Source organism: Mus caroli, unplaced genomic scaffold (genome assembly GCF_978045245.1).
Source record: "Mus caroli unplaced genomic scaffold, Mus_caroli_1 scaffold_1, whole genome shotgun sequence".
NCBI lineage: Eukaryota > Metazoa > Chordata > Mammalia > Rodentia > Muridae > Mus > Mus caroli.
Genome location: NW_028227256.1, coordinates 183,169,565 through 183,184,895, shown reverse-complemented (window position 1 = coordinate 183,184,895; position 15,331 = coordinate 183,169,565). Strand labels below are relative to the sequence as shown.

The window sequence follows — 15,331 nt, the reverse complement described above, 5'->3', positions numbered from 1 at the left end:
ATAATTTTTTAAATCTTTACCAAACCAGCAAATCTAAAGCAAAGTTCCAGTCACAGTTAATTTATGTGAATGAAATTAGCTTATAGTTGGGCCTCTGCAATGAAACCCTAATAGTTTGGTCTATTTTGTGAGGTCACAAAAGACACGCTTTTAATTGGAGGCCAGGTGTGGTAGTGCTCAGCTATCCGCCCAGTGCTTCATTTCAGTAGATCAACTAGAGAAAACTACAAAAGCTAAGGTAAGCAAGAAGCAGTTAATTATGGGGTCACCGACTCCATTCCCTCCCCACTTTGTAACTTTGCTAGTGCACAGAAGAGACACTGTTTAGCTCCATTTCAACTAAACACTGATGATGTTCATAGGATGTCATAGACTTCTAATTCTGCCTGCCAACTCCTGCAACTTAAGCTTTTGACGGGTCCAAAGTTTCCATAGACCAGGTTGTCTGACTAAGCCATCTTAAGTGGTCTTCAGTGACCCGTGCTTTCTCGTAGATTGTACTCTTTATATACCCACCAATCAGACAGAAGCTACAAAGCCAAAATTACATTTTTAAAGGCTGCTCTCTTCTGGCCTTGTGGCTTCAGTGACCTCATGTCATAATAACCTAGGTAACTCTACGTCAGTTACTGACTTGTATATTTGCCTCCATAAAATCTAAAGTACACTGCTGACTGAGGCTTCCACCTCTCCCGCAAGTGCACCTTTCCTGGAAACTCTTGCCTCACCATCAAATGGATAGACTACCGGAATCTGTAGATTCAAAAGCTTGTCTGTGGTGAAAATACTACAACTATAAATTATGTCAAAATATTTCAAACTATAAATTTTAAATACAGATTTTACATATCAGTACCTCATGAAGATTTTCTTGTTTTGTTTTTCAAGTTAACTGTTCCCCATGTTGTTAAGAACATTATCACATCTGTTGTAAATTAATTGCACAGGAGGAAAAAAAGGACCCACCAAAACAACACTCCAAGCGGCTCACTAACCTGCCCCTCTCATTCCCAGGCTGGACACAAAGGTTGTGATTAGGCGGTCACTTAGGTAGAAAGGCTAAGTAGGATGAGGATCTCTTTAGCAGGAATGACAACACCAAAGGCAAGAGGAGTCAGGGAGAGAGACGACCTCCAGGGCCATCAGAGAACACAGAATGCCCGTGACCACCAATAAGAAAGCCAGACTGAGCATGGCCAGTAAGAAAGTCCTCATTTCCGCACTGCCTATGCACACATACATAAAGGCACTTTTCATCTAGCACAGTAGTATATGACCAAAACAGAATGGGCACCACTACGCACCAGTATAGCACCGGCCACCTGGGAGACTGAGGCAGAAGGGCTGCTTGAGCTTAAGAGCTTGAGACCAGCCCCATCTCAAGAGCTAACAACCCACCCCAAACAACAACTACTCTAAACACTAAAGCACCAGTACTGTAAGAGGAGCTGTTAATACCTTTTAGGGTGGCCCAAACACATAGATCTGCTAAGGTCAAGGAGTTCCCCACTAGGTATGTTCTCAGAGACAGGCAATGATTAAGCTCGTTGATTGCAGAAGTCAGCCCATCACACGAAGACAACTTTGTAGCACTAAACTCCAACCAATGATCAATCTGTGAACAAAAGATAGAAAAAGAATGAACCCCAAAGCTCAGGCTTCCAAACAAAATGGTCACACAAAACGTTAATAAAGCCACAAAGTACTCTTGGCTTCCTCAGCTAGAACAAAAATGTTCTTACTTGAAATTATACAATTTACTATTACATGGGTTTAATTCTGCTACTCTGGATCTAATATGCCACCTAAATAAATGCCGTCTCTACAGTTCATTTATTTCCCTATGATTTCTTTCTTTTTTTGTCTTTTTAAACCAGGTACATGAAAGGTTCACATGGGGGGGGGGGGGGGGAGACAGGGAAAACTGCTTGATAACTAACAGTGGAAAGGACTAACTAAGCTGCCTAGACAGACAGATTAATCAACTGGAAGATATTTAAAAGTCAATAATTAAAATCGTTTTCTGCCCAGTGTGTTGGTACATAGCTGTAACCTGGCAGGGCAAGAAGATGAAGTGTAGACATCAGCCTGGACTATACAGTGAGACCTACCCCCAATCCCCAAAAAACAAAAACCAAAAAAACCAACAACGGAAAAGAAAAGACATTATTTTTTGAACTGTGTGAGATTAACAAAAATTAGAGTAGAATATAATTAGGTAAAACAGGAGAAAACCTGCCTCTACAGAGTAGCACTGAAAGCTGACCTGTACTGTGGTCATTAATCATTAACTTAAGAAAGAAAATGAACTCCCAAACGTGTGTGGGAGCCTGCACGGATCTCTTCGTTGTGTGGGCCTGCTGTCTTCTCTGTAACTGGGAAAGGTGAGCGGCATGAGCTGGACAGCACAATCTGTCTATGATGAGATGCTCACAAACCAGGAAGGTGAAGACAGCACTAACCAACTTGGCTGGCCGGAGACCGTGAACCCTAAGAGCTGAAGTCTGTTCCTTTGCAGTGCTGGGGATCCCCCACATGCTTACATAAAACATCTACTTTAGCTACTCTTCCAGTTTATCTTTCTGAAAAGAAGCATGCAGTGAACCAGCAGCACAGGACACAAGCTGACAGACTAACCTGGGCCATACAGAAAAGAGAGGTCTCTGCTTTAAAAAGCAAACCAAGCACAAACATTCCTTCCCTGGGCCTATGATTAAACTCTGTTCATATCCTTCTAAAGACTAATATCACATGTCAATGCACAGTAGGACAACAGTGCTCCCAAACAGAGAAAGCACAAGACAAAACACACAGGAAAATGAATCTTCCTTGCTTACCTCAGTGTGCTCCATCAGATTAGTCCCATACAGCCCAGACGTAGTTGCAATTCTAGCCAGGTAGCGCAGGATTGAATTCACGTCAGTGAATGCCACATTCCTAGAAGTTAAGCATTATGTAAACTGTAGTTGCTTCTGCAAAAGTCTTAAGAGTCACAACGGCACAAACAGAAACCTTAACATTTACCATTTTTCTACCATAGTTAAACAAAAGGGGGGGGGTGTTAATTTGATCGTAGTGTTTCTATCAAATTCCAATATGTTCTAAAATATCCACCTAAATTTAATTTACTTCGGAGTAGATTTTCTATATGATACGTCATCCTTTAGGTTTTTGTTTCTTTAGCATTTTTAACTATATTTACCTTGTATTTTACATGTATATATTGAGTACAAGCATACCACAGCTTGCATGTGGAGTCAGAGGACAACTTGACTAAGGACAAAGCTGAGTCTCTCCTTTTAACAGGTGGATTCTGAGACTTGAACTCAGTACAGAAGCTTGGAAACAGACTTTTAGCCACTGAGCTAACTCACGGGCTATTTTGTTTTTTGAGATAGGGTCTCACATATCCTGGACTAGCCTTGAACTCAAGATCCTCCTGCCTCAGTCTAGTGAGTACTGAGCCTATAAACTTGCACACCACCTGCTCTCCTAATGTTCAGTTTCTATGTCTCAATGGTGACAAAAACGTAACTGGGATTTAGAATAATTTTAAATTAAATTAACTAAGTTATTAAATTTAATAATTAAAAACAAATGCAACTTTCAAGGGCAGAAAGCATGTCAAATCCTAACAAAATGAGAACAGACCCAGTCCCTGCAGACTCAGAGAGCTAAGGCAGGAGGACTGCTTGAATTCAGGAGTTCAAGGCCAGCCTGGACAACACAGTCAAATCCAACAGTTAGAAAGAAAGAAAGAAAGAAAGAGAGAGAGAGAGAGAGAGAGAGAGAGAGGGAGGGAGGGAGGGAGCCAGCGACTAGCATAAAACAACAAGTGAGAGAGTAAGCAAGTGAGAAAGCCTTACCACACAACTGTTTGACAGAAACAGTTATTTACAAGATACAAAACCATGAAACAGAATGCAATAGCAAGACAATTTCAAAAGGTAGAAATCAAAAAACTTTACAAGGCCAGGAAAAACAGAATCTTTTTTTTTTCCTTTTTTTTTACTTATTTATTATATGTAAGTACACTGTAGCTGTCTTCAGACACTCCAGAAGAGGGCGCCAGATCTTGTTACGGATGGTTGTTAGCCACCATGTGGTTGCTGGGATTTGAACTCTGGACCTTTGGAAGAGCAGTCGGGTGCTCTTACCCACTGAGCCATCTCACCAGCCCGAAAAACAGAATCTTTAGTAGACAAAATTGAATAGGACATAGATTTAAACTTTTAAACATCAAGAGAAAATTTGGCTGAAATCAGGCTTAGGACTCACTTAGAAACACAGCTACCATACAGTGTCCCCTGCTAGGTCCCCTGTTACCTACTGCACTAAAACCTTATGTGGAGGCTCAAGCTCATTACACAGCATCCATGACTGCTGAAGGTACAAGGCCAGCCTGGGATACTGAGGGAGACTCTGTCTTATCCCTGCCACCCTACCACATTCCCAAATAAATGGAAATTTCTTCTCTAATCAGTAAAATCTAAAGTCTTCTTTGGACAGTCTCATCAACCCAAGGAAGAACTGTATATTCCGATGCCACATTCACCAAATGAACAGCTGACAGAGCACCACTAATTCAGCTCACAGTTGACAGGACCAACCCGGAGACTTTTAGTCTCTCATTCAGACTCACAATAACTTGTGAGGGTCTATTTAAAAAAAAAAAAGCCATTCATTCATTCATTCGTGGTGGTGGGCCACTATGGCTCAAGCAAAATATGAAAATATTCTTACCAGCCTTAGCTATATTCCAGCCCCAATTTTCTCCTTTAACAGTTATCAGGACAGTTATCAGCCTGGCATGGTAGTGCAGACCTGTAATTCTAATACTCAGGATGCTGAGGTAGAAAGATCTCTAGCCTCCACACACGCACAATCATTCACACACACACACACACACACACACACACACACACACACGATGAAACATCTTTCTAGGTAGAATCCACCTAATTAGCAAGTATAATACACGCAGAACACTCAGTGCTCTGTATTTTCAACGCTGTTCAGAACGGAAAAGGTGTACATATAAATAAACACTTACTCAGAAACCCGAAGAAGATTCTCTTTCCCTTCTTCCACAGAAACGCTGACATCACCTTTCACATGTTCCACTGCCAGCAGAGCTTCTAAAAATGACAGCACGAAAGATTTATTTCTCTTCAAAAGATAGTATTTATAACCCGAGTCACAGAGCAGTAAGGATGAATCAACCATCCAATGTTAAGTCCTGTTAAGATGTGACAGCCCTCCATCCCACCCTGACTCCTGCCCACCATAAAGTCTAACCTTGGGTCTTAGAGAAGTAACAAGTCAGAACCTGTTGTAATACAGTTAACTTGCTTGTAACTGTGTCCAGCTTCCAGTTACTGACATGAAATTCCTTTCCTTTACAGAGCTTAAACAGCAAGTTCAGTCCCCTTGGCTAAAATTCAGCAGTCAGCACGTGAATGCAAGTCAAACGGTTCAGATCTCAAATTCTAAAACACGCTGTAACGCTGTCTTTCCGCACCTAACAGTGAGTAATTCACCCATCCTGTGTCCCTTTTTTTTTTTGGTTAAGATGGAAAACTAGCAGACACTCATTTCTATGTAAATACTATGCTCTACTGGGAATAAGGCCCTATCAAAGAAAGTACAATAATTTTGTACAGCGTATTATAGTAGAAAACAAGTGTGCTGATTTGAGTGTTTCTATCACTAGCTAAGTTATGTTGACCATGGTCTGTAGGTCTGTCCCCTGTAAGCTGTATGTTGAGATTTAGTTGCCCTGGTCAGTCTAAGAAAGGGTCCTATAGAGTCAAGCGTGATGCCTGTATTCCCAGCACCCTGGAAGCTGGGGCAGGAACATCAGGAATTCAAGGGAAGCCTGGAATATAAGAGATCATTTCTGAAACCTAAAGAACAAGGCTTGCCTAGTATGCTTGAGGCCCTAGGTTCAATAACGAGCAAAGGGTGAGGGGAACTGAACCTTCAGGAAAGAACTAATACAGTGAAGGGGGGGAGGGGTTGTTCTGTCTTCCCATTCCTCAAGGATCTACGACACAACAAGACTACCACTACAACTGGCTTGTTGATCTTAGACTTTTCAGCCTCCAGAGCTGTGAGCCAGAAAACTTCTGTCCATTACAAATCACCCTGTCTGTAGTACTGTCTTAAAGCTGCACAAAGCAAACTAAGACAACAATGGATTTCTCAAAGGTAACATGTTTTTAAAAAGCAGACAAAAAATTTGGAGGGACAAACCAGGACAATCCAAGTAAAGGAGATACATTTTGGCATATCCATAATGGGAGTCCTGTCTCGCATATAAAAAGAACGAACTATTGTTACAGGCAACAAGATGAATCACAAAGCACTATCTTGTGTATATAAAGACATGGTATGAATCAATGTACACAAAATCCTAAAATCAAAAACAAAACAACAAAAATCAGGTAACTGGCTACCAGATGCCAGGGACAGAGAGAGGATTTTCTATAATGGGGATGTTTGGCATTATTGTTATAGAGGTTTATATATCACATGTCCATACATATTTGCCATTGGATATTAAAGCATACAATTACCATTGGTGAACTTAGATATATGCAAATTCCAAGTCAACTAATTCTCAAAATTAGTTTTAAATAGGAAATGAAGTATTTCACATACATTTTGTTATGAATGTAACATGAGAAAATTGCTGATACACATGAAAGGAAATGTCAAATTGCAAAGTCACACACTTTAATAACCCAGATAGGCAGGATACAACAATGGAAGCCGAAACCAATGAAGAGAGAAATGTTTGCACGGCCCCGAGTTCTTTCAGTTAGAATTCCTTTGGTTGCCCTCGACAAGCACACAGCAGATGTGCAGCTTGGTCTCCATATGGACCTCCTAACAAATGGAGCAGGGGCTGCCTCTGACTCTATTGCCTCCTTTTACCCTAGCTTGGAGTCTTGTCTGGCCTCAGTGGCCTAGATCCACAGGGGGCTTTCTGTTCTCTGAAAAGGGAAGAGAGGAATGGGGAAGGCAGTGAAAGGGTGGGACTAGAAGGAGAGGAGGGAGGGGGACTTCAATTGGACTGTAAAGTAAATAACTAAATAAATCAATGAAAAAATAAACTAAAAATGCCTTTGGTTGAAAGAGAAAGCTTTACATCTGGGGTAGTGGCAGGTGGACAGCACAATGACAGGCAGGTGGCACTTCAATAAGTGCTCAAGACCAGAATGGACAAATCAAATTCACACACCGACTGCTGGGCTGGCAATGTATAGCAGGGATGATTCCACCATCCCTGCCCAGGACGGACAGCTTGATGCCAACCACTGGGAAACATTTAACAACCCAATTAAGGGATACATAAGTAAGAGGTTTGGCATCTTCAGGAGACAACGCTATTAAAACCAAGCTAATAAATCATTCCACATTGAAAGAAGTCATGAAAAAGGATAGTAAAGGGCAAATAAAGCATGGTCCTCCTAGATCCTGGGAACTACTTAGAACAATCAGCCTCAGAACAACAAAGAAGACTGTACATTAGGCAGAATTCTATCAGCCTATACTTCCTGGATGAAGTCAGGTAGAGAGATTCATTGCCTGTAGGAGATACATAAGAAGTATTCTGGGGGGCCGGGCGTGGTGGCGCACGCCTTTAATCCCAGCACTTGGGAGGCAGAGGCAGGCGGATTTCTGAGTTCGAGGCCAGCCTGGTCTACAAAGTGAGTTCCAGGACAGCCAGGGCTACACAGAGAAACCCTGTCTCGAAAAACCAAAAAAAAAAAAAAAAAAAAAAAAAAAAAGAAGTATTCTGGATGCAGAAGCATCAAATAAGCTCTGTGTTCTTAAGTAGGATGGGGAAAGTTCTATGTGTGAGTTTGAAAGTATTTTAGCTTGCGCACACACACACACTCACAAAATGACATGTTAAAGCCATAAAATCCTCACAATGTGATTTTTTTTCTAAATATTTAATCCAATTTTATTACTTAAAAGAGAATATATATCTGATTTATAGGCAATAAAAAATTAAAATAAGAGGTGCAAGCAGAAAAATAATATACATTCTCTAACTGGCTTAGAGTTCAAAATGCAAACCAAATTTAAGACTGTTTTCCAGAATATCAGCAGAATTTGGTTCTGAGTTTTAAGGATACAGACTTCACGGTCCCCTGCAGTGATTTTCAAGGCAGTTTTTACAAAAACAAAAAACCTCACACACACACCCCATCCCTCCAGAAAACAAACAAACAAACAAACAAACAACAACAACAACAAAAAAACCCTATAGTTTAGCCATGCACTGAACAGCTAAAATGTGAAAAAAAACTCTTCCTGTAGTCTCACTAAATTCTGGCAACCAGCGCTGGAGAGGTTTCCTTCTTCCTTACAGAACAAATCAAGGAACCTCGACTGCACTCAGCAGCGAGGGCAGAACTCAGGCCTCCAGGATTAGCCACGAGGTCAGCATCATCTACCTAGTGCCGTTTCAAACTAAGAATCACAGCTACTTCTTTCAGGGCTCATGGATTTGTTGTGAGGTTAGCATACAGAGACTGGAACTAACATGCTAAAATGTTATCATTTTAAAACATTTCAAGTGATTACTACAGTCTATTTTTAGGGCTGGTGAGTGTGGCTCAATGGTCAAGTGCTTGCCTACAATGCAAAGCTCCCTGAGCTGTATCCCAGCGCATTAATACATAAGTAAATGTCTTTTCACTCCAATAGGCGCAGACTGCTGTCAAAGTTGAGGTTGCAAGAAATTTCATCAGCCCCACATGGCCAATTGTATTCAAGGGGCTGACTTTTTGAATATTAGAAAGTACTTCCGAGTCTACATGGTAAAATGATTTTTATGTTGTTTCCCAAAGTAATGAAAAGGCAGAAATCTTAAACTATATAGCAATAGCGTTAGCCACTTTGAAAAATCAATTTCGAGTGGAACGTAGGATGACGTTTACTCGAGCCTGGACTACGTCCACGGGGTGTGTAGTAAAACAGCCAGTAGCATCAGTCCGCAGCGTTCCTACGGCTTTCCGTAATTACAGCCTTCGACCACAAGCCAATGCAACCTCAGTAAAAATTCCAAGTGCTGACAGGAAAGTCTACCTTGCTCCCTTTAACTCGACAACCTAAGGGCAAGTGGGGCAAGTGAATTCAGATCTCCTGAGAGGTGGAGAAGGGGCGGGAGGTTCCTAGATCGCATTAAAAGGACGCGCCAGGCAGACAGTTGGGGTTTTAATTCCACTTCAAAAGCCGCTTGGGACCCTGGCAGAGTCGCATCCATGGTCTCGCGTCTCCCCGCGGGGCTCTGGTCCTGTCCCCCCATTCCCGGGACAGCGGGCCTCGGGAGACGGCGCCCCGAGCGGACAGAGGCCGGGGCCACGCGGGGCTGGGTTCCCCGCAGAGCAGAGCAGGCCCGTCCGTCCCGGGGCGTGAGGCTCGCTCGGCGTGACCGCCGCGGCACCGGCCCCGCACCCACGCGCTGATGCAACCCGCGCGGGTCGGCGGCGCCCTTACCCAGCGGAGGGTTTCCGGCGTTCACCGTGAGGCACAGCGCCGCCATCTCCCAGGAGCTGCGGTCTACTCGTCCGGCTGCCTTCCTGGCGGCGAGGGTTCAGGTGGAAGCAAGGAGATGCAACGTGTGCGCGCGACCGAAGGCACCGCAGCCCTGACTCCTCCCCACCGGCCGCCACCGCCGGGGTCGGTGCGCACGCTACGGTACGTCATAAATATGCGCCCGCCAAGGCAGCCTTCGCTCCGCCCCACTCCACGCGCCACGACTGCAGAGGTCAAGGCAGGCTACTCTGTGCGTCATCGCCGCGCGCCCACGACATTTCAGCCTCTCTTTCGTCCCCCGCCCGCGGATACTGACGTCTGGCGAACGCTTTTGAACGTAATCGCGGTGCGCCGGCTCCACCTTAACCGCACGCTCCAGTTGCCTCTTGGCAGCAGGACTGGGCACCCGTAAGGTGCCACTCCGCTGTGGAAAAGGAACAGCCATTAAGACCCATCGGAAAGTGAGGGAAGCAGGCGGACGATAGACTAGTCCATTCTGGGGCAGTGGCACATACACGCACAAAGTCGACGAGCTACACTGGGGATAGGGGAGCTTCCCTTTCTTCAGTTTTCTCTAAAAGGAAATATTTTCAGGATTATTTGGTGTGGTGCACGTCCCAGCATCTAGGAGGCAAGCTAGAAATACAGAAAACTATGGGGACAAAGAGAAAATGAACCTGCTTGCTGGGCCTCATGGCCCTGAGAATCAAGATTTCCAGATGTTACTATCTGTAGTGAAGCCTGCCAATATTGACAATGTTTGGGTTTTTGTTTATCTGTTTTAGAGAGAAGCATCTTCAAATGAGAGGGTTAATAATAATAATTCAGGCTCAGCCCGGTGTGGTGGCACACACCTTTAATCCCAGCACTCGGGAGGCAGAGGCAGGTGGATTTCTGAGTTCGAGGCCAGCCTGAACTACAAAGTGAGCTCCAGGACAGCCAGGGCTATACAGAGAAACCCTGTCTCGAAAAAACAACAACAATAATAATAATTCAGGCTCGAGGCCTACGCGTATGTGAGCTTAAGGATGGTCTGCGAACCTCACAACAGTTAACTTGTGTTCACAGTGGAAACAAAAGAACAATTCAGGAACAGCCCATGACCAAATTCCTTAATAACCTTTAAAAATAATAACGTCAGTGTTCTTGCTAAGACCATGAAGTGTAACTGTGGTATGCGTCCTCTTTGGAGCACCTGTCAACTCCCATGCTTAAATTAAAAAAAAAAAAAAAAATCACATAGTAAACTCCAACTCTGACTCATAGTGGCTACCTCTGAGGAGGTCTTCAGACTGCCAAAAGCAGTTATAGGCTTCGTCACCTGGTGATAACAGGATTAAGATCATCTTTGGCCTCATATAGAGTTCAAGGTCTTGTCTCAAAGAACTTAAAAAAAAGTATTATAAAAAATAATTATAAATAGTAATTGGTGCTAGGGATACATTCCAATGGTAGAGCACTTAGCATACATGGAAACAAGGAAATGAACAAACAAACTCCGAAGAGTCCTTTGTAAGCCAAGAGTGATAGCCTGTTATCCTAGCACTTGGTGTCTGAGGCAAAAGGGTTGCCGGGAGTTCCGTTCAAAGCCATCCTGAGTTGGAACAGAAAAGTTGGTGGTGGTTTGTTTTTTTTTTGGTTTTTTTTTTTTGTTTTGTTTTGTTTTTTTTTGTAAATAGAGTTCTTTAGTTATTTCAGGTCAATCCTTGTGATAGATAGATAGACAGATAGATAGATATGGAGATTCTGCCTCAGACGATCAAACCAACAAATAAGTATAGTAATGGTTAAAAGACTTACAAGGACTTCAAGAAAGACTTCAGGACTCAGTGTTTAGTATCTCAAGAGTAGAACACTTGCAAAGCCTTGGCTAGATTGCTCAGATGCAAAACCAAAAGCCCACTGCTGCCCTAATATTTGTCCTGTTTCCGGGTGTTCTAAGTAGGCATCTTTCAAGGGGTTTCTAATCCAAATTCTCTGGGATGCATGTGTTTGCCCAGGGCATTTTCCCAAAGTTCAAGATGCAGGTGAGATTTCAGAAGCAGTACATATGTACCCTTTCCTTCCAATAGCCTCAGGAATGTGTCAATGTTTTCGTGTAACTATAGGGTAGCTCTTTCTTTGGGTCCCTGCCTCTGAACCAGCATTTATACACAGCCGTGTTGCAGTCGGCAAGGTACTTCTTATTACAATGCAATGAAAGAAGGCACCAGCCAGTGCACTTAATGCCATTTTGTTTCTTCTCTGACTCAATCCCCTACCCCCAGTCATACTCTTCTCTAATTACCTTGGATTCCAGGAATGACAAGACCAGTCTATCAACATGTTTATGACAAGGGACCAAACTACTCCAAGCCTCAGTTCACCCCAGTACAGCCTGGAGCAAAAGCAGTCATCACACAGCAACAATGCCATATTCTCCCTGGCAACAGTAATGACTTTAGGAATTGCTCACAGAACCAGACTTGAGATCGTGATCAACTTGAGCACTGGTTTGACCCCGGTGGCTGCTTCATCAGTATTCACACCCCACTCTCTCCGCTGTTTCCCTGACCTATAAAGTCTCAACATTCCTTTTAGCCCTTTAAAGACTTTAGAAATTCTGACCAAAGACAGAGACTTATTAAATAAAATTACAGGATTTTATTATTTTGGACTGAGTTCCAGTACTAGATCCCGGTAGATCTGGCTGAAAGTACAAAGTCACTTCTTCTAAATTTCCCTGCCAGATATCAAAGGAACCAGTTTATCTGACCTAAGAGATCAGAAGTGGCTAACTGCCATATTTCCCACACAGGCCAGTTTGGATTTGTCTGGTCCTGAAGTTCTATATTTAATACTTACGAAAAGACATGTGAAACAAACGGATGTTAATTCGTTGCTTTCTTTTCTCTTGTTCATGCTCTCACCTTACAAACTGCTAGGATGTCGGACATGTGTAACACAAGCTTGCCTCCACAGATAGCCCAGGCTCACTGAGAACCTGAGATGCTGCCAACTCAGCCTGAGTGCTGTGAAGACAGACCATGCTCATCTTCATTTCATTCTAAACCATAAAGAAGTACTTAGCCCACCCCAACCTTATTTACAACACTTCTCATATACATTTTACTGTAGCTATAGTGGCTTGCTTTGTGTTTTCTTTCTCTTAAGAGATGTGCTTGCAATTCCCACATGAAACCTTAGCACAAAGCGTGGCTGAACTCCTGTCTTGTTGTTTGGACATCACTCCCTTAGGGGAAGTATACTTCCTAGAGGAAACTCCCTTCTAGCTTTCCCACTTCACTTGCCTTCTAGCATCTTCCAAATCAATTCATTCAACAGAACTTAACACAATTTGAAATAGCTTGCAAAGGAACAGACTTCTTGTGAGTGCTATGCCCACTACTGAGAACGGATGGCATCGGGTGTCTATGGAGTGGCTAACCTACAATGAATGCTGCATTAATATTTGTTGGGCACGCATAGTCTTCTGGGGAGACATGGAACGGTTGCGCATGGATGTGGTATATAAACAGTTCACGCGGGGCAAGGATGATCCCGGGACATGAAGCGTGTCATATACCACTAAGGAACCTCAAGATTATTCTAAAGCAAAAGCAAAGCTAAGCAGACTTTGAATATGGGAGAACTTGATTTTTAAAAAATTTCTTTTTATGAGTGTTTTTCCTGCATGGATGTCTGAGTGCCACATGTGTGCCTGGTACCTGCAGAAGCCAGAAGAGGGCATTTGATCCCCTGGACCTGGAGCTACACGCAGCTGGGAAGTGCCATGTAGTGCCTGAAATCAAACTCTGGTCGTCTGGAAGCACAGCCAGTGCTCTTTGCCGCTGAGCCATTACTCAGCCCCCAGACTTGACTTTTAACAAAGCCTCTGGAGGTAATGTGATGGGATGTCTGAAGACAGCTACAGTGTACTTACATATAATCAATAAATAAATCTTAAAAAAAAAATGGAGGTCTAGCTTGTCAGAGTTTTGTTGTATGTTTGAGGCAGGTTCTTACAACATAGCAAAAGAGGGCCTCAGTATTAGGATCCTCCTGCTTCAGCCTATGGTGTACCAAGATTGCAAATGTATACCACCATGCTAGGTTTAGAGTTTGAGCATTTTAATCCAAATACATATTTTGTGTTTATTGTTGTTAGTTTCAGACAGGATGATATTGTTGCCAGAGTTGATCTCACAGAATCTTCAGCACTCTAAGTCAAGCATAAGCTACTGAGATTTCATTGAGCTCTACATTTGTCCGTCTGGGCAAAGACCTTATGCGAAGTCATTTATTTGGAGGTATCAGATAATCTACTGAGAAAGTGGAAAGCCAGGAGTACAACCTCAGCCAACAGTGACATCTGAGGGAAGGAAGACAAGGAGAGAGCAAAATGACTGAGGGCAAGCAGCTAGAAGGGAGAGAAAGAAAATCAGGAGGAGTGTTACAGGAGTTACGAGAGGGAGTGGTCAAATCCTTCGAAGCCACAGATATGCCTTCCTGTTACTAGATCCTGATGGTCCTATAAAAAAGCCATGGATGTAATCCCAGTGAGCAATACAGTAATTATCCCAAGAACAGCATAAAATGTAATTACTTTTAATTTTTGTGTATGTATGCATGCCTGCATAAGTTATGTGTGACATGTGTGCAGGTGCTTTAAAGTGAGGGAGGGGTCAAACCCTCTGGAACTGGAGTCGCAGGAGATAGCAAACTGCCTGTTAATGTGTGCTGGCAGCCAAATCCAGATCGTCTCTAGAGCAACAGGGACTCTTAAGCACTGACCTATCTGTCCAGCCCCATCCCCTTTTTTTTAAAAGAACAGTGTCTCCCTGTATTACTTAGGCTAGTCTTGAACTCTTCATCCTCCTGTATCCATTTCCTAAGTTATTGCAATCATAGGCAAAGCCACATGCCCAACGTAGACTTTTTTTTTGGTTTAAAGATTTATTTATTTTATGTATATGAGTACACTGTCATTCTCTTCAGACACAACAGAAGAAGGCACCAGATCCTGTTGCAGATGGTTGTGAGCCACCATGTGGTTGTTGGGAATTGAACTCAGGACCTCTGGAAGAGCAGTCAGTGCTCTTAAACCTCTGAACTATCTCTCCAGCCCCAAAAGCAGCTTTCTTAAGCAGTTGTTTTGGAAACTGCTGCTCTAGTAATTAAACCCAGGGCCTTAAACATTCTGAGTGTGCATTCTACTTGCTTCATCCAAAGGAACAGACAGAGACCAAAACAGAAAAAAAAAAAAAAAAAAAGCCATGGGGGGGGGGGGTAGGATATAGCTTAGTTGGTAGAACATTGGACTGGTATGTACAAAGCCCTGGATTCAATATCCACAACTGGAAAAAATGTGAAAAAAAAAAACATTAAACTAGGAGGGTGTATTAGGGCTTCTGTTAAGGATTAGAACAGTCAGAGGTCAGGGAGAATCAGGGTCAAACATGACGTCTACACTCATGAGCTCACAGCAGCTGAGGTTGCCTAAGACCCCACCAAAACCAAGATCAAGCCTGTTAACATTCCAGTTTGGCAGGGGAGGGGCATCTACCACCATCTCATGGCATACTGACATTGATGGCTTCTGTGGGAGTAAAAGCTAGCTTTCTTTAAGGGTGCAGCTTCTGGTAGGCCGACTACACTCAGTGGATGGCCACTTACCAGAGAACATGGACAGCAGAAACTAGACTTGGTCGTTACTTTAAGAAAAGGAAAAGAGGCTGGGAAGTGGTGAGAGGTGGAGTGGGTCTGGGAGAGGTTACAGGAGTGTGAACGTGGTTGT

General features: G+C 43.2%; 1 protein-coding gene across 2 annotated transcripts in view; it reads right to left on the bottom strand.

Moving 5' to 3' along the window:
* The window catches only part of Eprs1 (glutamyl-prolyl-tRNA synthetase 1), a 68,729-nt gene extending 59,011 nt beyond the window's left edge, over positions 1 to 9,718 (bottom strand). For both annotated transcript variants that reach the window (XM_029476049.2, XM_021177243.3), the window contains exons 1-4: positions 9,517 to 9,718; positions 5,054 to 5,138; positions 2,838 to 2,937; positions 1,459 to 1,615 (exon numbers count right to left, since the gene is read on the bottom strand). In XM_029476049.2, coding sequence (XP_029331909.1) covers positions 1,459 to 1,615; positions 2,838 to 2,937; positions 5,054 to 5,138; positions 9,517 to 9,562 — 388 coding nt within the window. In that variant the 5' untranslated portion in view covers positions 9,563 to 9,718. The remainder of the gene's footprint in view (positions 1 to 1,458; positions 1,616 to 2,837; positions 2,938 to 5,053; positions 5,139 to 9,516) is intronic.
* Positions 9,719 to 15,331: the final 5,613 nt, after the last annotated feature.